The sequence below is a fragment of the Falco peregrinus genome, chromosome 2 (assembly GCF_023634155.1).
Source record: "Falco peregrinus isolate bFalPer1 chromosome 2, bFalPer1.pri, whole genome shotgun sequence".
Classification (NCBI taxonomy): domain Eukaryota; kingdom Metazoa; phylum Chordata; class Aves; order Falconiformes; family Falconidae; genus Falco; species Falco peregrinus.
Genome location: NC_073722.1, coordinates 92,897,003 through 92,921,844, shown reverse-complemented (window position 1 = coordinate 92,921,844; position 24,842 = coordinate 92,897,003). Strand labels below are relative to the sequence as shown.

The 24,842-nt window shown below is 43.2% G+C and overlaps 1 protein-coding gene across 9 annotated transcripts in view; it reads right to left on the bottom strand.

Moving 5' to 3' along the window:
- Positions 1-265: 265 nt before the first annotated feature.
- Positions 266-24,842, bottom strand: part of HORMAD2 (HORMA domain containing 2) — a 37,250-nt gene continuing 12,673 nt past the window's right edge. For 2 of the 9 annotated variants that reach the window (XM_055794599.1, XM_055794600.1), the window contains 13 exons: positions 23,362-23,431; positions 22,032-22,191; positions 21,073-21,217; positions 19,695-19,758; positions 18,637-18,673; positions 17,283-17,303; positions 16,524-16,550; positions 15,085-15,152; positions 12,002-12,153; positions 11,197-11,450; positions 10,244-10,352; positions 9,096-9,157; positions 266-922 (listed from right to left, as the gene is read on the bottom strand). In XM_055794599.1, coding sequence (XP_055650574.1) covers positions 806-922; positions 9,096-9,157; positions 10,244-10,352; positions 11,197-11,450; positions 12,002-12,153; positions 15,085-15,152; positions 16,524-16,550; positions 17,283-17,303; positions 18,637-18,673; positions 19,695-19,758; positions 21,073-21,217; positions 22,032-22,088 — 1,113 coding nt within the window. In that variant the 5' untranslated portion in view covers positions 22,089-22,191; positions 23,362-23,431 and the 3' untranslated portion in view covers positions 266-805. Of the gene's footprint in view, positions 923-9,095; positions 9,158-10,243; positions 10,353-11,196; positions 11,451-12,001; positions 12,154-15,084; positions 15,153-16,523; positions 16,551-17,282; positions 17,304-18,636; positions 18,674-19,694; positions 19,759-21,072; positions 21,218-22,031; positions 22,192-22,441; positions 22,461-23,361; positions 23,432-24,604; positions 24,770-24,842 lie in introns of those variants that run through there. The other 7 variants (XM_055794598.1, XM_055794601.1, XM_055794603.1 and 4 more) reach the window with 7 other exon arrangements.

Here is a 24,842-nt window from a genome sequence, read left to right as displayed (position 1 = left end):
TACACAGCACAAAGCACAGCACTTTTGCTCGGAGGGGCACAGAATTTTTTCTTTTGTTGCTGTTGTTCTCCTTACCAGTATTTGCAACCACAAGGTACCTTTATCAAAGTTAGGTTTTAAATGCAGTGTATTGCAACATAATTTATATCACACAACTGTCTAAGCCCCTTGGTACATGGTGGGTTGCTGTTTTAGAAATAAGCTGATAATATAGTCATAGCAACACTACTTGCAGAGTCAGAAAAAAAAATTCAGCACCAGCAGAAAATGTGTATAGATTACTTTATCTCTGTATTCAATATAGATAAAAACCCTTCTTTGAAAAAAAAAAAATCTATGCTCTGGAAACAGTAGATAGGACAACATTAAACACAGTCTAGTGAATCACGAGACTTGTTGCTTGCTGGCATTGATACCTTAAGAGAGTTCATCCTGGACCAGTGCCACAAATTATTGACAACATATCGGCAAAGGACAGCCCAGCCACAGAGGAGGAAATTTAGCCAGTGGGAGGGGGCATGTGTGAGGGACAGACACAGAGAGAAGGAAACACACAGACACCATGGAATCATAAATCCTCAACTTTAGAACATCAAACAAGTGCTGTTGGTTGACATTGTCATGTCATGACATGTCACTGTCGTGACAATTATGGTGCTTGTTGACCCTTCTCAATCCAGAGTTTTCACTAGACAAATAAACATGCAGAAATACACGCAGTATGTGGAAGAACTAAATACTGGAAGAGAGTAAAGGTCTTTACTAGTCAGATGACAATGCAAACTCACACCTTCCAAAATGTGTGTCAGAATGAACATGATTTCCTGCCTTCCAGAAGCAGCTCCTCTGGTTCACTGACCTTCCTTTTCTTCTTGGGTCCTGTTACCTCTTCCTGGCTAGGTGCAAGGCTCATGCAGCTTATCTGTAAGAACCATCAGAAACAGTGATCATTCTCACAGTACAGGCTCCTGCTAGATGAGTCAAGAAACACAACTTCCCAAATTACAGTGTGTTTTCCTGGATCCTCTTGGGTTTCTTCAGTGTGATCCTCTTCTCCAGAAGAACAATTAGGCAAGGAATCAAAACTGGAATACTGGATGGAATTGGGTCTGTAAGATTTGTGAAAGCAACAGGTTCAGCTTCAGGGACAGAGAATGGTTTTGGTGGCACAAGGAATAGTATCCACCTCTCCACCGCTGACAGAAAATACCAGGAGCAAGGAGACCTTTGAGAAATATAATCACTTATAGGGCATAGCCTGTTTCAGCAACCTCAGATAATCATAAAAGTTAGGTAAAAGAAGGGGGGTACTTATATCAAATTTGCAGTCACTGGAAACAGCCTTTCAGAAGGAGACATACAGTACCTCTGTTTGCACATCAGGGAATTTCAACACAAGTTGGCTGATCTCAGACTTCAAAGACTACCAGTGAGTCTGTGAACAAACCTAGGCAAAGCAAGCTTTTTTCCAAGAGGCTTAATCTCCCTCTAGAAAGACACAAACCTCCCTCAAAAATATTCAGAGGCCTACAAACCAAAAGGTTAAAAAACACGGGTAAATATATGCTATCATACAAATGGGTCATCAGTACAGGCAATTCAGACAGACCACAGAGAGGTGGACAGCCAGAGCAACAGTTGAAGTGTTGGCTGTGCCAAGTGACAGACTCACTTATTCTCGTTATCACATAACATATTTATATTTTTACAATAATAATCTGGAGCTGCAGAGCGTAATGCATGTTGTTGCCCACCCAGAAGGGACAAAGCACACAGTCTGGCAATGTAACCCCTCTTGCTCTCACTGGATCTGAGCTGAAGGGACACACCACAGCATACTGCTTCACTTTTGCCTCCAAAAGAAAGTTCATTTGGATGAAAGTAAGGTGAACGAAGAGGAAAAAGAGTGCTAACTGAGCTCCTGCTCCAAAACAGGAGTACCTTACTCCAGTTTCACCATAAAACATGGGGAACCCTGTAACTGAGGCAGGATAAACACAAGGAGTTAATACAGAGCTATTCCAGAATGCATCCTGGAGACAAGAACAAGGTCTCCAGATTACAAGATGTAGTCATCACAGAATTCCTCACTCACGTCATCAAGGCTTTCTTTCTATCTGACCTTGGTATGAGGCTTTGGTAATCTCTACATAGCAATGGCCTTTCTAATGTGTGAAAGAATTCTGATTGTGGATTAACAGCAAAACAGTTTGAAACAATCTCACTTTGCCTCTCTATCATGTTTCAAATTGTTTTTCCACCCCTCTTCCCTCCTCTTCATTATGAGCAACACAATGTTGCTTAATGTAGAAAGTACAATATCCTTTCCAAAAAAACAGAGAAAACAAGAATCTGCCAAAGTGAGACGGGCAGGTTCTCCTTCATCCTGCAGACTCAGGCTGACAAAACTGCCAATGCTGCCCAAGGCGTATTTGCTTGAGGAAAGAGCGATGAGTGGTTCTCTGTGTTACAGCTCCTGACCTGGTATCCAGCTGCTCAAATTGGCATTTTAGGCTGTTATTTACTTTGCTTTCCCTGGCATCGTTTTAACCTGCCTACTTCCTTTTATGAAGTAAAGGGCCCAGAAGGGGGAAACACTGCATCCCAAAACTCTCCAGTGCTAACACAGCTGTAGGGTTTGTACCCTGTCCTGCTGGCCACACAATAAAGTAAAGCAATGATCCCCCGTCTCCTGGGCCCCAGTCACCTGAATAAGGCAGCTCTCCTGTTTTCACCTAAACCACATGAAGAGAGCATTTCTTCTGTTGAGGAATGGATTTTCTGTAGCACAGACAACTACTCAGTAAAGTTTTTTCCCTTTTCTGCTCCTCCTAAATTTTCTGCATGGATAGGATCTTTTTGAGGTGGGAGAAATAGCCTCAACGAGCAGCTGCTCACGCAGAGTCCACTGCAGCTCTCCCAGTTTTCCTCTCTTTTACCACCGGGAGCATGACCATCCTCTCCTTCACCACAGGGAGCATGACCACCTAACAGGAACCTGAGATTAGAAGAGTAAAAACATCTATGTACGCCATCAAGTGCTCTAGACAAGCACTATTCATCTATTGAATAAATCAAATGTCAACTACGTGATGTACTTCACCGAAGCCAGCATGTCCCATCCTGCCCAGCTACAAGTGCATGCAGGAACTCAGAGCAAGAAACAGACCCCATGTCCAACTTCCAGGTCCCATCCTTAATCAAACACTCAAGCATCTTCCCCAGAAATGCTGGTCTAAATGGGATTAAGTCAGATCCCACGTATGTTTATTTGACTTTAACCAGAAAGTAAACCTCTTAAAACGGTGTGGTGAAAAGCAGGAAATCCCTCCCATTGACTAAACATACAATCAAAGCCTCCAGAAGTTGATTAATTCTAATTTTTCCCATGTACTGGGATGCTTGACTTAGAATAACTAGTGGGAGAGCTTGCACTGTATGAATGTTGGGGTTTTGTCTTACACAACCACTGCAGGCCCTTGGCTCCACTGATAAGCCAGCTGCTATAAAAGCATGTAAGACAGGGCCCAGGCCCTCGCATGCTTACCCTGCAAAGGGACCACGCTGACAACAGGACAGGTGGGACAAGTCCAGATCAAGTAGGAAAGACAGGAACAGATCTATGACCTCTTGAGCCCAAGGTGCAGTTCCAGGTCTAGATCACACCATGAACACACAGTGAGTTTGAATCTCCTGTTTTACAGTACTGTACTACATGTAAAAAAGTAATATTTTGCCACAGAATTTTTCTGTAAAAATACAGCTAACTTGTGAATCATACAAGTGTTACTAATATCTGGCAAAAAACTAACAGGACAGCTGCACATTGTCTGGAGAAGATATCAGGCTAAAAATAGATTAGACTTAGATTAAAGCCTTCCCAAGGCAGACTGGTGGATGAAACAGAATGAGCAGACCACAGCTACACTGCTATTCTTAGATAGACAAAATCAGGACCTAGTTTTGTGCTCTGCAATTTTCAGTCCCCAGTGTCCCCACGTATTCCGGCAAAAAATTCCCAGCATAAATTGAAGCAAATTTACAGCTCTTCTGACATGTGCTTTGCTTCCCAAGGCATCCTATGTAGGAAAGCTAAAATTGCACAAGAGCATTCGACTGTGTCCCTCTTTGTCCCTGGCTTGCCACATGCTGAGGTTTGTTACTTGGCAAATTTTACATCCTCAGAAGAGTTCCCTTTGTCAGGGACATGGAGTGTTTAGTTTGGTACCTTGTAACTATCCTGACAATTTCAGAAGCACATTAATGTCAAAAGAAGTCCAGTTCCATCAAGCATGCTAGAAGAATAAGGACAGAGATCCAAGACTTAAATGTTGAAATAAGGCAAAACGATCCTCAGGTGTCAGGGCAATAAACAATATCTGCAGGGGATGTCTATCATCATCAGGAAACTTTAATCAGAGAAAGTCAGTGCCTGACGTATGCTGTGATTTCAGCTGCAGCTTACATTGACTCAATAGCACAGCAAATGTTTGCCACTTTCACAAATCAAGCCAGTGACTCTTTTAAATTGATCCCCTAGGAGTTGAGGCATCCCTGGTGAACAGCTACTTCTCTCTGGTTGAACGCAGTAATTCCCACCTACTCACTGACAGCTGGCTGCTCCACGCTCTCCAAGCACAGTAAAGATCAAGATATGTCATGGTGTCCAGTGAAAGGACAAGAGGAAATGGACACAAACCGAAATACAGGAAATTCCATTTAAACGTAAGGACAATCTGGTGGGGTTTTTTTACTGTGAGGGCAATCTAACACTGGCACAAGTCATCCAGGGAGGTTGTGGAGTCTCCACCATTGAAGATATTCAACACCTGACTGGACAAGTCATGAGAAACCTCCTCTACTTCAACCTGCTTTGAGCAGGAAGTTGGACATGATGATCTCCAGTTGTCCCTGCTGTTCTGTGAAGGCGGCACAGTGGTTAATCACCCAATGCAGGGCTCAGCACTGGTCTCTTATCAGTTCCCGGTAAAGCAATCCCACTGACATCAGTGGAATTAATCGTGATTTTCATCTGTGCGAATGGAGGAGAATCATGCTGGTTAGCATGAAAGCCAATTTATGCAGGTGGAAGAATGAAAGACACTCACTGTGGTGCTTCTGTGGAACCTTGCCACATTTTTGTCCCCAGGAAGCCATGCCAACACATCACTGACTACCACTAGTCCTCTTCCTTTTTCCATAGCTCACTGTTAAAATCTTTGACATTTAACGTAACTTCTTTTTCACGAACTGGAAGTCTCACAGGCCTACTCTGTACTTCACGTATCTTGTAGCATTTAAAGGAGTAATGAACATTTTTTTCCAGAGTGAAAAAAAATAAATAAAATTCTTCCAAAATACCTGCTGAAAAAAAAAAATCATCAGTCTCTCTCCTTATAATCTCTTCCAGGGCTTTCAATCATACTATACACTGCCATGCAGGCCATTCCGATTGCCAGATCACAATCCAAAACGCCTCCCAAAACCAGCAGCCTTCCCCCGTAAGATTACAGCATTGTAACCAAGGAGGCAAAGAGCAGCTGACACTCCTGCCTACTAGGCTGCTACCCAGCTTAGTCCCTCACGGGATACTAGATCTGTCCAATTTTAATTTATGCAGATTTCTCTAGAGGGTTGCTAGCACGTATGTTATGAACATACATAAAGGCAGCCAGCACGGAAGCATCATGTCTTCCCACGGATGTCCCTGGAGTAGCTGTCAGGGAATCTGAGGGCACAAGGGTTAAATCTCCCCAGATCTGCGGGGTGATGGGCCTCACCTCTGGACGAAGAGATCACTAGGAGACTGCTTCCTGCACACTAGACAGGGATAACTCATGCAAGGGATGAATGGCCCCAAGATACAGCTAAGGATCTGACGCGAATTAAGAGAAGCCAGGAATTTCCTGACCTCCCTGTCTCACTCCTCCCAGAATGGCCTGAGCTCACAGGAAGGAGAGAGGCAAGCTCATCTCTGCATCTTTCTCTCTTCATTGTTTGGGTCTGTGTAGCCTCAGCTGGTTTGGAGGAGAAAATGTTCTGGGAACTTCTCATCAGATACAGCTCTCTTGATAGACAGTTAGAGATAAACCTTTCTTTTTTTTTTTTTCCTTTTCTGCAAAAGTTCAAGATAATGACATTGCCACAGAAAAATGCTTTCCTATTGCTCTGCAAATGGCAGGCTTCACCCTTCAACTGCTTTCTGTCATGGCAATTTTAAAAGTGGTTTGCCTGGGAAAAATCAGACAACAAAGGTCTTGATCTCCAAGCTGTTATTCTGCAATTACTCGTGCTGACCTTCACTTTCAGACAGAAGCTGTGTACAGCACAGAAGCTCAGCAAAGGCACAAGAGTCTCTGTCAGGGTAACCACAGCCCTGGGCACCAACAAGACACTGCTCACTGGCAAACATGACAGGTATTACTTGCAATGTGTCATCCATGAGACTGTGTTCACACTGGCTTCCATCACTGCCACAGTTCCTCGGAGAAAGAGGACATGGCCAGGTAGCCAAGTCTTCTGCATGAGGAGCAGCAGCTGGAGGCCAGACAGGCTACCCTCTGAGCTCTAAAACAGCGCTGATTTACAACATTTAGGTATGAATCTCTCCCTAGACATCTAACTTGCAGACAGCTCCAGTTAAGAGAGCTAATCCGCATGGCAGAAGTATGCCTACAGCAGGCAGTGAATCTAAGTGCAGAGATCCCTGAGCTATCATTGATTGAAACTGGTATGTCCACACAATGCCAAGTGTCAACATACTTCCTCATGTCCCACAGCACCCTAGTAGCATAAGCACAGCCAGTCTAGCAGCATAAGCAGTGTCTGGCGCTAGCTAATGAAGCCAGAAACTTGGGAGGCAGAGCTGGCTTGTACTGTGCTGATACGGCCACACCACTTCCAGCTCTGGCGCAGGCTCGGTCAGGGGCGATTCAGGGCTCTCTGCACGGCTGCTTCACTGTGCAGTGAGACTCTGCTCTAAGGACCACCCCAGAACTTCAGCCCACAGCTTCCTGATGGGAGATAAAAGCCTGCAGAGGCGTCCACATGGTCAGATTTTACTCATCTTCTAGTTCTGTTTCATTCCAAACTCATTCCACAGCAACATGTTTACTTACATGAAGACAAAGCTGACCAAAATCAATTTGCAGGATGAGAACATTAAAGGATTCACAAAAGGATAAAGGAATATGCTGAAGAATTCAAGAAGTTATCTTAAGTTCAGTGCAGGACCCCATTCTCATCAGCAGATTTCTACAAGCTAAACCAATGGGCTCACACACTGAGCTAATTAAACTCTGAAAACTGGGAAAAAACAAGTCACTTTGGAGACCTTATAGCTCTTCAAAGCAAAGACCTTCTCTGAACACACCTGACACTTGGAAAAGGCTACTTCTTGACTGTACTGTAGTCTGGATAGCAACAAGATGTTCACGTTCATAACCCAATAGTACTACTTCTACCCATCTTTTACCTATACTTGACCCTGTCCGATAATACCCAACTCAGACTTCCCATCCACCCAAGCTTTTCCTCATTTTTCAAGACAAACTTCACTCACCAGTTCGGCTTCCTGATTCAAGTGGAATACACAATGGTCATTTGTTTTAACCACTTCCCTCAGAAAAGAAGGGAAAGTCCCTCTCATATGGAAAATAGTGTCAAAGTTTTATTAGCACTGGCTTTGCAATGACAATTTAAACTAGTGACTTGACTTTGTTTTTCCCTAAACCAACTGAAATATTAGCCAGCTTCTAAGCTATGATGGTTTGAAAAATAGTATCAAAGAATACATGAAAAAAAACCCTCTGCCATGCAGAATCTACCAGACAGAGGGCTTGGGAGGTTTTTTTTATTTTTTTGTTTTAAGTCTTTGGAAGCATACAATGGATAAAGTGACTCTTCCATTTTTCAGCAACTAATACTGTTTCCACCACCTTCAGACACTCTCACTATTGCTACTGTATTCTAATGAAATTCACATGCTGCAAGGGAGAGGTGTCTGGTGCTCTGATCACAAGTGACAGACCCAAAAGAATGGCAGAGCATGAATCAGTGGGGCAACCATGAGTTACAAACAAAAAAGGGTCCTGTTTTCACACAGACAACAGAAAAAACAACAATCAGAAGTGAACTGGAGGATGTGACAAAAAAAAAAAATGTGGTTAGTTTGAAAAATACCAGCCTGTGCGCAGTTAATTCTAAGATTCAGTCAAGGCAAATACTTCACAGATGCCTTTTGAATGACATATTAAGTTGCTGTCTGGGTTAGACACCCCGGGATTCTTTTCAACAGAGGCGGGGAAAATTTTAGTAGCAATTTCCTACTCTCATTAACTTACTCTGTAAAGATTCAGTTTCTGAACATTCAAGCTCACATGATTTTCAACTAATTTGAATGTGAGGAGGATCAAGTGGCAAGTCTGGTGGTATTCAGAGATTTGCCCTGTCACTGAAAAAACCTCTGCGCAAGCCCATGAATTCAAGCTCTGATTCTGACTCAGGGTTTAGCCTGGGCAGCCTTCAGGATGGAATTAATTTCACATAACTCTACTTATCTACATGGCTGGTCTACCCTAGTTCTTTGGGTTGCCCAAACAACCACTGAAAAAGAGATCAGCACCTCCAGGGGAAAATTCTTCCTATCCTAGAGAGGGAAGTACCTGTGACTCACATGTGGGGATAGTCTGGAAGTCAGAAAGGAGAGGTGAAGACCATGTTAGGCAACAGACAAACACATCCTTCAAACCTAAAACGGGGTAGTGATTTCAGAACCTTAATCCAAAAACACACAGAGGCAAACCAGCCTGGTTCAGACATTTAGTCTGCATGTGTAATTCATGAGTGCCAACTCCAGAGAGCAGTACAAAATTCTTGTACTGGATGTATGAAATAAGCTGACCATGGAAAGTTTCTTTCCTAAATACTTCCAGTTCATGCTTATATCCCTATGCTCTACTACTTCATAGCCTCTATGTATTTCGATACTGCACAATAAATTCACTAATGTTATGCCATCCCAGATGACTTAATGTTCCATGGCAATGAATTCTACTTTTCCTGGCATATCTTAAGAGACACTGAAATGTTCTCACCTGCTGAGATTCCCTTGAGCAAGGCATCCTGCCTCTCTCCTTTATTCCCTTCTTCTTTCCACCTACAATCCAAACATCAAATCAAAATTAGCTCCGAAGTTAAGACACTATGTTTCATTGAAAAAAAATAATAATCCAGAAGCCTGACTAAACCACTGTAGCAAAATCCCTTGCCTGATCTGAAATTGTGTAACCTTTGCTCTCAGGCACTGCCAACACTGGCAGTTTATTCCTGGAAACAAAAGATTTCAGAATAAAGGGTGCATCTGAACACGCAACACATCAACTTGCAGCAGCTCCTATCAATTATACTTAAATTCAATTTTAACCTGGTTTTTAAGAAAACAAAGCTTATGCCTGCATATGTTCTGTCCAAGTGTGTGTTTGTTTGGGGAAGGAGCTGATCCTGGACTCAGAAGTATTGACCTTATTAGATAGTTTCAACAAAATTTGACGGAGGTTCCCAAAGCGCCTCAGTTTCATGAAGACAGGCAATGGTTAGAGGATGAAGATCCTCTTAATATCCCCAGAGTGGAAAAGGTGGCAGTACGAGTTCACCCTTTATTAGTCATTGGACAATCTGCAGGAGAAAGACCTGAAAAGGTGATTTCATAGGCAGGCAAGCTTCTTTATTCCACTGCCTGGGGATCTCAGGAATGCTATTTACCATTTTGTCACTAGATGGTATTGTTCCACAGGCTATATCTGAGAGCCTCAAAGGTCAAATACAGCATGGTATATCAGAAGCTAGGTTGATTGAAGGAGAGAAAAGGCTTTTTTTTCATGTATGTTTTCATATATGGAAGTCATTAGCAAAATCAAATTGTAACAGCTAGAGGAAATGAGTTTTGGTGAAAACGTAGATAACGTAACTCAGTATCGATGAACTGTGCATTTCCTCCGTATCTGAAAAAAAAAATGTTGAGATAAAGTGGTGGAAAGATATTGATAAAAAAATGAACATTTCTGTCAACCAACCAAGCATATGCAAGTCCTTTATTGTAGTTCAGTCAATCTGATGTGACACAAAATTCAAATAGCTTGACAAACTCTGTTCATTCATTTCAAAGTAAGTGAGAAAACCTAAATATTATGCTAGGATACAGCCATGAGCACAAGCTCCTTCAGTTTTGAAACTGGGTGTTTACCTGTATTTTGAAGGCAAAAAGAAGATGCTTCCGTCTCCCAGCCTGGATGGGTGTCCCTTTTGTCTTCTTCAAGCTTACTTGAATCTGCTCTGACAGACAGAGGGTGATTCTGTAAAGCAAATAATGTTTTTTCTTAACGGCATAACCTAAAAAATATGCCCAGGTAGCAAAGCCATGAACCCAGCACTAATAGGGATGAGAATTTTAGAGCTCCTCAGTGTTAAGACCTTCCTTCCCCAAAGCCTACAGATGTTTCAAGACAGAAATTTTCTAATACAGAATTCCAACTTTCTTGTCTTCAGAAGTTAGTTATTTTGGGGTTTATTCCCTGGCATTGACTACCTAAAATTAAATTGTGAAGTCTGAGCTACCAGTCCAAGCTGCCCCTTCTGTCATTTTGGAGAGAGGCGCCACCAGAGGACCATTCATTTCAGCCTCCCTTTGTGTCAAAGGAAATCATCTGGCTTACCTGCTAAAGATGCCTCCTCCTCCACTTAGTGCAGAGGGGGGCCTGGAGAAATCAGACGCCACACACAACTTTCAGATGTCTAGAGTTAAGTGGAAGGAATCCCACATAACCACGCAGTGGAACATGGCTTAGTCCTGAGAAATGCCAAGCAGAAATTCAAAACCATTTGCAATTTTCTCCATTTTGTGCACATCTGTGTCTAAGTGTGCGTGTGTGCACACACACGTGTTAGATGTCTCTGTACAATCACTGCCCTCTTCTGGGAGAGCACACTAGACTCAGTAAATCAGTGGATATGCTGGAATGAATTCACTTTATGACTGTGGACTTCCAGCCTCAGCATTCAATCCACTGTAGCACTGCTGCCCAACACAAGCTGAACCCCTTATTAAACTAGGATTCTGAGAAAATGTTTCTTTTAAGGAGAGTGTTGCTAGATAGATGTCTCTCCTTCAGCAAGAACTGAATAGAGCGATTTCTATACCTTTGTGCTCTCCTCCTCTTCCTCTTCATCACAGTCTAACCCTTGATGGGAGATCTCAGTAGGGCCATTCTTCTGGATCAGGTTGCTTTCAACTGTCCCCATTCTTTTCTTTTCAGTTGTCACTCTCACTTTCATGAGGTGGAAGCCGGTGGAGACTGATCCTATGCTCAGGTTGACAGGATCGCCATCAAAAAACAGGTCACCAGAGCTGTCATCTTCCTTAAAGCCAGGGGGCTGGTAATCTTTGGGAGTTACTATACAGGGAGAAAGAACCCACTGACGTCAGAGAAATCAAGTTCCATCTCTCCTTAATCTGAGTTATGAAGAACAAGCATATACCAGCCTCAAGTAACAACATCAACTACTAAAAGGAAGAAGGGAGAGAATGCAAAGGGGAAAATGAGCTGAAATAAGTTGAGCAAATATTATTAGGAGCTCAAAAAACCAATGACTTTAGGATGTGGAGATACCATTAACATGCTTAACTTTCTGCAGCAGAACCTGACATTGCTTGTTCCTTAAAAAAAAAAACACAAAACAAAAACACAGTGAAGGAGAAGGATGTCTCTTTTTCACACTGCATGGCTATACTTCTTACATGGACGTTCAAACCTTTCTTAAAAAGCATCTGCCATCCCTGTGTGTCACAAGGCTTTACTACGTTTTACACCATTTTGCACTGTTATCAGCTAAGAGATTCTACCATTTCACCCTTCTATGCTTTATTTACTTTACAGGGACTCACGATTACTATAGAAACTGATGGAAAGGGAATTCCTCAGAGCACACACTGTTCTCTACCTACCATCATTGTAGTAGAGGAGTTTCATGGTCAGGATAATGTCATTGGGAAGCGGCCCAAGGTTTTGCATTAACAGGTAAAGTTTACAGATCAGGAGCCTGCTGGCCTGTTTAACGTCCTCACTGCACACCCCATTCATAAAGTTCATTTGGTTGCTACAGTCGGAAGAAGAATAACAGATTTGTTTTCCTCAGTCATGAATATTCACGATCTAATTACAAATACAGAGCACCCACTGACTTGTCTGAAACCACCAGTGACAAAGCTACAATGCCTTTATGTCATTTCCAGATAAACAGGGAAGTGAAACAGACTCCAGGGATGGGGTGGCATCAGCAAAACAACAGCTCACAACTAAGAGGCATGGCATTTACATTTGAACAGACTTTGTAGCTGGGGCAATGGACCCCATTATACAAATGTCATGACTCACTTGCTTGAACATGATTAAATTGGATCAAAGGACCATAAAACAAGTGCCTTTCACCTTAGCAATTTCAGGAATGAGAAGAATGAGGTGAGAATCCCATATAAAGCCGATTCATCACAGGGGTTATTTTCAAGTCCATTTTGCAGTTTGAAGTGAATTGCATGTTCTCACTTCAATTCCATGTAAGAAAAACTAGCTCAGAAGCACATTTTTCAAAAGTGACTAAGGGGCATTCCTCTTACCTCCTTCACCGGTCCAAATGTCAGCTGGCTAGTCTAAGCAAGCAGTCTAGACTGACATAAACGTGTAACACAAGTGGGATAAATTCCCCTCTGGAGGAGTTTGTTGCTCTTGACTACAGAGGTAGATGACATGAGCAATTTAGATCAGCCAGCTAACTTTAGACTGTTGAAGACGGACTAGATGAATCACTACGTGATTAAGGAACTTAAACTTCCTTAACTTTGAATGAGAACGGGTCATTAAAAAAACACAGCTTCTTCCTTATGTCTTTGGAAGACCCCCTGGCAGGTGGATGACACTATATACAGGCTGGATGGTCCCTAACACAATCATCCCAAATGCTTCAAAGCAGCAGGCAACCTAAGAGAGCAGAGAGGATCCCAGAGCTGAATTGGACTGACTAAAGCGCTGGAAGGAACAGCTTAGTTAAGACTGATTTCCCCTTCCAATTGAAGCTTCCTGGCTCATGAAAATGGAGTGGCAGTTGAACAGCTTGACTTTCTAGGGTATGCAGGGTATGGTTTGATAGGCTTCAAACTGCCAACAGCAGAACTCTGTCCTGAGCACACTGTGCTATTAGATGAAATCCTGTATGTTCAGAAATGTACATCAAGCGAGAGGATAACTGCTGGCAATGCCTAAGCCGGAATAAAGAGAAGGCAGGCCTTCTCTTACACATCACCTTTACAGCTCTTGGAATTAGCGCAATAGGAATTATAAGGGGAAAAAAATATAAGAAAAAAGGAAAAAAAAAAAAAAAAAGAGATATGTGACTGCCATAGGAATTAACAGGCCAATAAAATGGCTCAATATGGGAATAACATTGTGAGTTCGATGCAGTAGAATCAAAAGGTAGAATCTGAGGAAATGAACCTCTCTGAAGGACTGGGATCCATGGCAAGGAATTCCTCCAAAATCCATCTAAAATAAGGCAGAGACCATTTAGGAGAAAGTTTTCCTTTTCCCCTCAGATACGATGATGCAGATTCACACATCTCTCATGGAATGATTAACTCAGAGTTTGCATATAACAATAAATGTTGCAGGTGCATAAAAGCAGTGTTATCAGCTGAAGGAGCTGATAGCAAAGATGACATAAGATTCTGATCAGTGCCAGAATGTCAGTTTACCAGTGACTGCAGGTACACACATGATCCTGCAATAGCAGGGTCAGTCACTGAGGAAACAGAACAGAGCCCAGGAATCTGATGCCAAGGGCTTTGAAGCCTCAGAGCAGTAATGAGACTTCGATGGAGCAGATATAAACACAACAAGATTACTTAGCCTCCCCCTGGCCTGCACAATAGAGACACCAAGGGATGCCGAGTTCCGTTTGGGGACTCTTTTAATTTCTAGGAATAATGACCAGTCTGAGTAAGGCTTATTAAAAATCCAAAGAACCCAAGAGCCATCCATCATCTTTCAAATGCCAAAGGTCTCCTCTTCCCCTCAGTGTAGTGGGGACAACTGACAGCAGCTTCAGAGCAGAAACAGAGGGTACTGTCAACAGGACACTGCAGACTCAGACGTAGTTCAAATTTACCCAATAGAAAATTATTATGTCACGTACTGCAAGCCATTTGGAAGTATTTAGAGAAAGAGCAGCAAATGGCACGCTACAGGAGCATTGTGGAGGAGTTTCCTGAGGAGCATACAAGACAGCAGAGCTCTCCTGCTGTACAGGCAGGTTCCAAGGCCCAAAGATCCATCTTTCACCAATGGCAACTGCAGAAGCAAACTAAGAACGGGTTCATTTTAATTTGCTTTGGTTATAGCCAACGGCCTTTGATAGTTACTTATTTTAAACTAGACAGGATTATGGCCTGCTAAACACAGCTCAAAAAATATCTAACAGACAGAGCAAGCCAAAAAGATGCAAAAAGCTGCAGCTTCCTGCCACACATTTTTCAGCACCAAGTCAGGCCTCATCAGCGAAAGTTCTCTCAGGTCACCCACGCAAGGCTGCTCAAGCAGAATACACGTATGCAAATGCCCTAGGAAAAAAAATCCTGGGCACAGGATCATGGTGAAAGGGATCAAACCTGAAAAAGCTTCATCTGAAAGCACAAGGCTGTTCTTGTGAAAGTGGAAGAACACTCGTTATTAGTTGAGCCAGCAGCAATCTCAACAACTGCGCTGGCTTCTGCATTGCTTCCCTGATTAGGACCATTTCTATACATTGTCCTTAACTCAGTTCTGGTGTACTTTAAGTGCCTCACTGTGCTACATAACAGCATTTGTACTCATTAGCTCAGCAGTTCGTATCCTGTAGGGTGAATATCCTCAACTCTGATGATATTTACAGCTGCTTAGCGACTCAGACATGCTCTATTCACCAAGTGCAGTTTCTTCTTATTGCTTGAGGAACACAGTTTTCACAATGTAATTCTGAGAAATAAACCCAAACCATTACCTGATGATGTCCATCTGGGGCACCTCCTTTTTGTACTTGAACTTGAATTGATACACTTCAGTCACTGTCTAGAGATTTAACAAGAGTGGGGAAAGAAAATGGGTCTCTTTCAGTAACAAGTGTAAAGATCTGCACTGAACTTCACAGTGTCCTTTCACAGCTCTATGCCAAAGCACAGCATTAATTTAATGACATAATAACAGCTTTAACTCTATTATTACTTGCATGGGATTTGGCAAATTTTCTTAACAACTACATCTTACCTAGCACTGAAAGAATCTCAAAAAAAAAAAAAAAAAGGACTTCCTGCTTCCTCCTCCTACTTCCTCTGTGGGCCTGACTCCCCAGCCTAAATCTCTAACAGGCACTGGGGCCAGCCAACCATTACAATGTATATGCGGCCTCCTTTAGAAAAAGGAAAAATGTGAGGCTTCATGGATGATGCAGTGTCACAAGGAAGCCTGGCCCAGTGTTCTGCATGGAGGCAAGGGCCTGAAGGACTCTTCCTACTAGGAAATACAAACAGTACTTCATGGGAAAAAGTTGTTGAATCTTCCTGGTCTCAGAGTTTTCCGAGGGAGATAAAAAAACTAGATGATTTTCCATTGAAAAGAAAAGGATCTGCTGTGATTTTAGAGAATAAAATAATTAGGAAGAACAGACAACTTCACCACAAGAGAAATGATCTATTGTAGTCCAATTCCATGCCTACAATTCACTTTTTCCAGAGACAATGAAGTCGATTAGTAGGAGCTTAGCTGAACCCTTAAATCTGAGTCTTCCTTACCCAGGCTTTTTACAGACTAAACTCTTGCTCCCTCCCCAGATACTGAGGTGCAACGCAGCAGAACTGTAATCAGGTGAGCAAAGATTCTGCTGCCATTCTCTGCACCTGCTCTGTGAGGATGCAGAACCTCACTTACATATCACACTACCCAGTCTCATTCTGTGTCCACCAGCTAGATGTAGACAAAAGAGAAACACAACAGAGAACACTGAAAGGATAAGGACAGGCACTATGCAACACATACATCCCAGGTATCAAGTGAGTCATAATTTCTGTCCTAAATATCTCTGCATGAAAAAACAACTCTCTTTTCAACACTGCTGTTAAAAAGATGGTTTGTAAAATAATTATTTTGAGCTTCCCATTTCTACTCTTCGGGAAAGAAAAACAAAATTGCGAACATGCCCATTAGTTGCCTGTTAACAGTCCTGCCTGAGGCCCTAGGTGGGCCCGCAGCCTAGTGCCTGGTAGGAGCGTTTGATCACAATCCAGCTCACTGAGCTGTCATTCTTGAGTGAAGGCAGAAGAAGAGAAACAGGGTCACCAAGCAGCTATGTCAGGGTAGAATTTAAGCCTGCAAGTCCTGTCTGAATACAAATCTACTCACCCATGCCTTCAGTTGCCTCAAAGATTAATTAAGACTCTTTCTTACCTCCGGTTCCTTGGGATCGGTGTAAATCTGTATAAGAAAGCACAGTGAGGGCATTCTCCCCTTGGATAACTTGAACCAGTGAAAAGTGACTAAATGATATTTTCATTTTACAGCAGAGATTATACTATCTTTAGCATGGGATCTGAGAAAGGAATGGCTGAGAAACACTCTTCCTCTATCAGCAGTCAATGCTTACCACTTCAAAGACAGGTAGAAGACACTCATCTGTGTAATTGTGGAGGAATGAGGTTAATTCCCATTCCAACCTTCACAGGCAACTGTTGATGCCTGAGATTTAACTAGTGAGATTATGCACAGAATAGATGCATAGCATAGCTCTTGGTGCTCTACAAAGGACCACAGCAAAGGACTTGCTATTTAACCACCAGTGTGTGGTTTCTTCAGGATCAGATTAATAAGGAGGACTCTTCTGCAGGGGGAAATGGGAGAACACACAGCAGCTTCCAAGAGTGGAGGCAAAAGTTTAAAGGAAGCAATGATATGAAGCACGTGAAAGCACTTCTAGGAGTTCAAGGATGCATGTAAGGCCTCAGTGAGAAGCCTGACATACCAAGAAAAACATTCCCACGCAGCCTAGGAAGTTCATATTTACCATATTTAAGAAAGGTCACTGCTCTATTAAAAACCACATACATTTTTACTTCCCAAAAAAAGGCACAAATGGGTTGACACAACCTTGATTCCATATTTCTTTCAAGTAGGGTGGGGAAGAAAAACGCCTTGTATTCGTTTACTTACTGCGAGAACAGCACTGTGTAACTAAGAAGGGAAAACCAAAACAAAACACAAAATCAAAATCTAACCTTAGCGGGCAAGGAAAAGACAGACCTATCACAATCTACTGCCTACATACAGTGAAGGAATAGATACATTCAACGAGCTGAGTTCAAAACCTTCATGCAGATCGTTCATAGCACAGCATCAGCAACACCTAGTGGCCAGTTTGCTTGGCTTTACTTGCAATTTCCCAATAAAACAACTGCACGCTCAGACTTCTCTCTTGGGACTCTTTCTAAACAAATCTCCAAAGGCTATGCTGATTTAACACTCTTTTACAAGAGCACCCATCGCTACTGAAGACTAATATTTGCTATCTGCTATGAAACTCCCAAAAGGTACTTAATTTATCCTTTAGCAAAAGAATGTACATGGGGCTACTCTCGAAAACAATCCTAGAACATGGATTAAATATCTATGGTTTTTCCTTAAACCTTGCCAAATAAAAATTAATTTATGTCTCCCATAAATTATATACCTCCTATATATAAATATATATATATATTTATATATATATAAATCTAAATACCTCCTAGAGCTGTCAGCCAGCAATAAACAGAATTCACAACATTTTGAATTATCTTATGCACAGTGACAGTTGTACTGATGTATAAGAGCCCATCTGATCATCAGCACTGAAACTAACACCACTTCACTTGATCTAGATGAGAGTTGGTTTGATGAACAGTGCTGACAGAGATGACAACACTCGGTGCTTTTTGCTGTGCAGAGCAGTTTTTACGTGAGAATCAGCAAGGAATTTGATTACTTATATAGCCGATTTTGTACCGGAACCAGTTACATACCCTACTTGATGAGTTACTTTCCAAAAAAGGTAATAAATTCTGAACCCAAGAGAAAAGGCAGGAGGGTTAGAGAAGATGAGAAGAAGGGTATATACATGGGGAAAGGAGATGGAGGAAAACAGAAGCACAGAAGAACCTCTCTCAAGGAAACAGGCACAGAGATCAAGATCCCAGCTTTGACTGGCAGTGTCTCTATCCAGACCTTAGAGAATGCAAACATAGAACACAGAACTACGGGAAATCCATTTCAGGCTGTAAATTAGTTCACACACCACGCACAAGCAAGCCTAGAGAGCAACAGCAGTTATTATTTGGGCTCAAGGAATAAAATCCCAAATCTCACATGTATATATACTCAGGGAAGGCTCTTCCCCCTATCCCACAGCTGTAAATGTGTGGTGTGTGCAAGCAAGATCACTACAAAAATACAAAGCAGGAATCGAAGGATAGTTTTGTCCATATTTTATGAAGAAATAGGAAGCTTCAATAAAAAACATGAAAAAACTTACATACTTCTTCTCCAAAGCATCAAAACAACCTTGAATCCTGTCAGGCAAAAAAACATGTCAATACTAACCAGCAATATTTTATCTCCTGATCTGTAAACACACACTCATTAGATGCAGTTTAAAGTGCATTTTTTTTTTTTTAATTAAGACAACACAGCTAGCAACATTCTGGGCTTGTAAAGTCCTTTTCAGGTCAATCATCATAAAAGCACTGCCCTCCCTTCTGCATTTGTGCATTGTTTATACTTCTAGGGCCATATCCTGTCAGCCTGAAGCCCACTTAAATCCTGACAAAGACAAGGATTCGAGGCCTGAGGCTGGCTGCAGTGGCTCTCTACTCAGTGCTCTATTCTAGCTCCCCAGCTTGATCTCTGATGGCTCTTTTCCCATTGGCCTTGTACAGAACTTGCCTAAAACTTCAATCTGAATGTAGCCTGACGTGTCCAGTCTTGTAAACTTCTGTTATCTCATGCATAGTTTATAGCTATGGATTTTCTCAAAGTAAGGCGTATTATTTGAGGTAGTAACGGTCAGATATTTACTCTTTGAGTCAAAGGATGTGCAGCAAAGTATCTCCCTAGCACATCAAAGTCAGACTCTTTGCTTGTTGGGAACATGCCAACTCTGAAATACATCCTGAAAGAAGCTGTAGGGTACTCAGACACACAATATCCAGGGAGATAAAATATTGTACATACTAAAAAACAAGCTACAAGTATCCCTATAAAAGTGAAGCTAGACAAGACTAAACAACAACAGAATCAATCTTATGATTTTCTTTACCCTCTCTCCGTACCTATGCTGCCTGTGTATGCTCTGGGGCCTGACCATGACCTCACTACAGTCAACACTTCAACAGACCTTTAACTCACATGATCTTGGTCAGCTAATTCTGTCTTGCTTACGCAGAGGGCCAAGCACACATGCTGCAGCAGGGGGAGTTGCACTGGCACAGTTGGTAGTGCTACTGAGCACAATATTTCAGGAAGAAGAATGTGAGGGGTAGATGTTGTGCTATTCAGCACAATCTTGTCTTAGTTTCACTGTTACTCACTTACCACTTGACTATCTGCAACGATCCCAGACAGCTTTTATCTTCTCGGAGAATTTTTAGACAGAGGTCTGCAAAACCAGATTTAGCACACAGTTACAATCCTTATCACAGCTGTTGGGCAAACACTGAAACTAACCCTTCCTTTTTTGGATAAAATGCTTTATCTGGAGGTCCTTCCTGAGCAGAAGTCTTGGTTTTCCACTGAGTCTCAGGTGGGCTGATAAAAGTTTAATGTTGTGTTTTCAAATGTCAAAACTTTCTTCAGATGCTCTGGGCTCTCCCAGAAAAGTGCTAGTTATGGCTTAATTTCAAAACACCAGCAGCTGCCATGCTCTACTCCTTCCTTTTCTCCGCTCCCATCTATTCCACCATTCTCTAACAACACCTTCACTTCTGCATTCAGACCTCACCAACATGCGTATGAGGCAAATGACTGTGCTGAGAATAAACTACTTCTGTTAAGCTTTTCCACACAGCCCCTTCTACCTTTGTTTTCAGGTGTTCAGAATGGCAAGAGGAAACCTGTCCTGCAAATGACAGGATTCAGCCAAGGAGCCCTCAAAGGTGTGAGCAGGACAGATGTTAACATCCTTGATCAAAAAGGCACTTGAAAGACCTGATATTTGATTACAAAGACTAGTGGCTTTTCAGGGTTAGGTGATCAAGAGCCAATTTGGGATTTCCTGTGCCCTCAACCAAGTCCACAAAGTGCATGTGACCAATGTTTCAGGACAACGAACTACATAAGTAAAATGTGGAAACTGATTGGAATGCATGGAGATATTTCACACCCTACTAACAAATCTCAAATGAACATAAAGATGTTGATGCATCATTAATTCTTGTGATTCTATGACAAGACTTTGGTTCTTAAAGTTCCTTTTTTTCTTAAAGTTCTGATTCCCAAAGCACATGCGGTCATGTGAGAACATTTTCACAGGAAAAAAAGCCCAAAACAATAAAACAAACAAACAAATCTGCTTTCAGTCTCGCAAGGAAAGCTGACAATGTGAACCTCAAGGGCTCAAAAATTCAAAGAAAAATAAACCACATCAACCAGAGTTAATTTTTTAAAACTTGCCGATTTTTAAGTCACTCTCCTAACTCTGAGACCTGATTCACATGGCTGGCAATGCCAAGGCATGGATATAAACCAAAAGAAACACTAACAGAAAAGGCATGAGTTGCCAGTAGCTCTAGGTTGTTCATGTTCTCTATCTACCTGATGCAGCAGCACTGCCTGCATCCAGACTTGAGAAGGCCTGTTAGCTAACTTTCTAATAAAGTGAACCTATATGTATATGAGCAGCTGGAAGCTAACACGTAGAACAGATTATACCTCAAATATGCCAAGTAGAAATAAGAACTCCATAAAGTGTTACCTTCTAAATAGCGAGTTGCATAAGCCCTCTCTGGGAACAGCCCTCTCATGTATGTTATACAGGATACAGAGGTGGCCAGAAGTTTTTTCACCAGCACCACAGACTGCTGCTCAGTAGCAATTGTGTTGGGGAACACCACTGATTCCTGAAATAAAAGGGCAAAGCCAAAAATAAGGGCAAAGCCAAAAATAGCATCACTTTAGTGTAACACAGGGATTGTATTTAGAAACAACTTTCAGCAGGTAGAAAAAGAAGGTAACTTAGAAATGTAGTTGTAATGTTTCTCTAGTCTTCAGACTACACAGGGAAGACTCATGTGTACCGTGGGTGGGATTAAATGTTTTAAGGAGAGTTATCAATAGTTCTGACATGATTTATTCAGATGCGGACTGCACTGATCAGCAATTCCCTCCCCTTCTATCACAGCTGAACGTTCCCATCCTCTCCCCTGCACCAATGCTGACACTTAACAGACAACCACCCCTAAAAAAAAAAAAAAGTTTATAGTTTGATGCCAGCTTAGCTCAACAGAGCTAACTGTGGAGTGAAACATGTGCCAGTGCTGCTGTGGCATTCACTGCTGTACCGAAGCTTACTGCCTGCCACAGCTTTTTTTGAGATCTGACAGCTGACGCCTTGAGCCTGTCAACGCTGTATGTAGACCTAGTTTTCAGAGTGATTTTAATGCAGAGTTGTAAACAGAGCAAGTCTACAGTTGGAGCTAATGTAAATACTAAACACTGTGTGATTTTAACATGAACAATCTCAGTGGAAAGTATACTAAATTTAATTCCTCTATAAGTCCGTTGCTTTTCTTCCTGCTAATAAGGCTCTGCGCACACCTAATAAGCCTACATTTATTTAGTCAAACATGTCAAAGCCCCATGCTGTATCTTCCTAGACTTACTAAATGGGAAATAATCCATCTAAGAACAGCAGACAACAAAAAGTGTTCTCACCTCACCAGGCACCGACAGGCCAAGTCCAAAACTGAGAGCCAAGACTGTCAGTACCATCACATTTCAAGGTTTTTACCTTAGAGGACTTAGTCTTTTGCCCAGTCTGTAAAAGCTGATGAGTAGCCATCCTATGTTTCAAAGACCTGCCTTCCACTTGTAACTAAAACCGGAAAAAAAGAAGATATGAGACGCTTGGAAAATACACAGTCACTGATATTTTTCATTTTCCTTAAACTAAGAACAAGATTCTTCAGCTTCTTCTGATTTGAAAGCTAACTGCCAGCCAGGACAGTTAAAGCGAAGCAAACCAAGGGTACTCCACAGCACTATCTGGGAGCCTGCAGAGCAAGAAAACTCCCTATTCGCTGTGAACGATCAATAGCATTTGAAATTCAGGGCCACAACTGTACCTGGTGTCAGCTGGTGCCACTTCAAAATGCATTTCTCATATTCCAAACCACAAATGTTAATTCCTACAACCATTTAAAAGTGTGAAGGGGGAATGTAAAAGAACTGGAAGTCTGCCAATAGCAGCCAATATTTTAGCAAGGGTAAGCAGGAAACGCACTAACATCAATCTTAGTCAGAAGAAAGGAACGATTCTTCTGGGACACCTTGAAAGGGGAAGAAAAAAGAAAAAAAGAAAAGAAAAAAGAGAAGTCCACACTGTTTCAATGAAAGCAGGCCCTGTTAGACAAGCCTGGATTAAAGAGGAAAATATTCTTTTTACAAGAATGGAAAGCTGATTGATAAAGGCAATAATGTGGACATTACATGTTTCCCACTTTGGTGAGGTGCTTGATTTAGCACTGTCTGACATCTTGATTAAAAACTTCCATTAGATGGAATTAACAAGGCATGTATTAACCAGTTTGAAAAATGGCTTGCTGGGAGATCTCAACATGTAGTTGCTAATGGGGAGACGTTAATAAAAGAAACCACCACAAACAGATCCCCAGAGAGGCATTGCCTCGTCCACAGCTAGTCAATATTTCTATTAACAATTAAAATAATAGCATAAACATAAACACAGTGGGCTGATTTAAATTGTGACCTAATGCAGTAAGCAGCAGGCTTTTATCAACACAGTTGATCTCATCTTGTTCTGCATTTGTACCTTTTCAGCTTTTTTCCATGAAAGCCTCATTTCCATTTGTTGGCAGTCATTAAGACATGTTGATTGGAACATGCTGACAGCTTTTATGCTAAATTTAGCACTTCATTTAGTAATGAGGACAGATTACAGCTATAAAACTACATTTAAACAAATATACACCTGCAAAATTTTTAATACATTAAATATTTTAGGAAAGTATTTTTTTTTACTCACGATTGGCTAAGCACTGCGAACAGGACTGGCATGTGATGAAAGCAGACAAAGGTGTTATTCCAGTGTGAGGCTATTAGAATTAAATAAAGCTGATTTAAGCAAGCCAAAGAGGTAGGAAAACATGTTTTCTACAACATAGTACACCTGTAACTGATTCAGACTGAGCTTATCTAGCCTGACCCGGCTGCTTTGGGTTGGGGTATCCACCATGGCTTCAGCATTGCCATCTTGCCTTTGCCCAACCTGTGCTTGCTCCTGGCCTTTCAGAGAAAGAAAATGGCCCTCTGCTGCCCACCCCCGCTTTGTCACCGGTTATCTGGGAATCAGCAGCAACCGGGAACCCCCGAATCCCCACTCCAGGACCCCCGGGAGCTTTGCCCCCTCAGCCCTGTGCCCGCACACTGCCTGCCCCTCACGTCCCACTCGGGGAGCTGTGAGGCTGCAGCAGGGCCTGCAGCGGCAGCCATGGCTCCCAGGGGAGCTTTTCAAGTTGGTTTTTTTTTTTTTCCCTTCTGTTTTTTTTTTCTGTTTGGTTTGGGTTGGGTTGGTTGGTTGGTTGGTTTTTTCTTTTGGTTCTTTTTTTTTTCTTTGAGGTGAAGCTCAGGCCCCCACCCGGGGGCATGTCCCTTCCCTCACCCGGTGAATGCCACCATGCTGAGGGCAGGGGTCCCCTGACAGGCGGGGTGGATCCCCTGAAGGAAGGGTAGTCCCCTGAGGCTGGGAGGGCCCTTAGGGGTGGGGAGGGTCCCCAGAGGCCGAGGGGTCCCCTGAGGTGCAGGGGGTGTCCCCTGAGGCTGGGAGGGGGGTGCCTGAGGGGTGGGGAGGGTTCCCTGAGGGAGGGGAGTCCCCTGAGGCTGGAGGGGGGTCCCTGAGGCCAGGGGGGGCCCTGAGGGGAGGTCACCTGAGGCCAGGGGGGTCCCCAGAGGCCGGGGAGAGGGTTCCCTGAGGGCAAGAGGGCTCCGGAGGCCGGGGTGCCCCCTAAGGCCGAGGGGTCCCCTGAGGCCCGGGGGGGTCCCCTGAGGAGAGATCCCCCGAGGTGCTGGGGGGGTCCCCTGAGGCCCGGGGGGGGTCCCCTGAGGAGAGATCCCCCGAGGTGCTGGGGGTGTCCCCTGAGGCCCGGGGGGTCCCCCCTGAGGGGAGGGTAAGGTCCCCAGAGGCCGGGGGGAGGGTTGCCTGAGGCGCGGGGTCCCCCGTGAGGCGCGACCCCGGCTCCCCCCGCGGCCGGCCCGGGCGGTTCCAGTACCTGCGCGCCAGCCCCGGCCCCGCGGGCTCCCCCGGCCGCCTGGGCTGGCCTGGGCGCGGCGCTGGGGGCGGGCGGCGGGCGAGGGGCGGCGGCCCGGCCCAGCCCGGCGGCGCTCTGAGGCGGAGGCCCCGCCGCCGCCGCCCCCGCCATGTTTCCGGGGCCTGCCCAGGCCGGGCTGGGCGGTTTCGTGCTGCACCTCACGGATAGGTGACCCCGGGGAAGAAAGAACGGCAAGGCC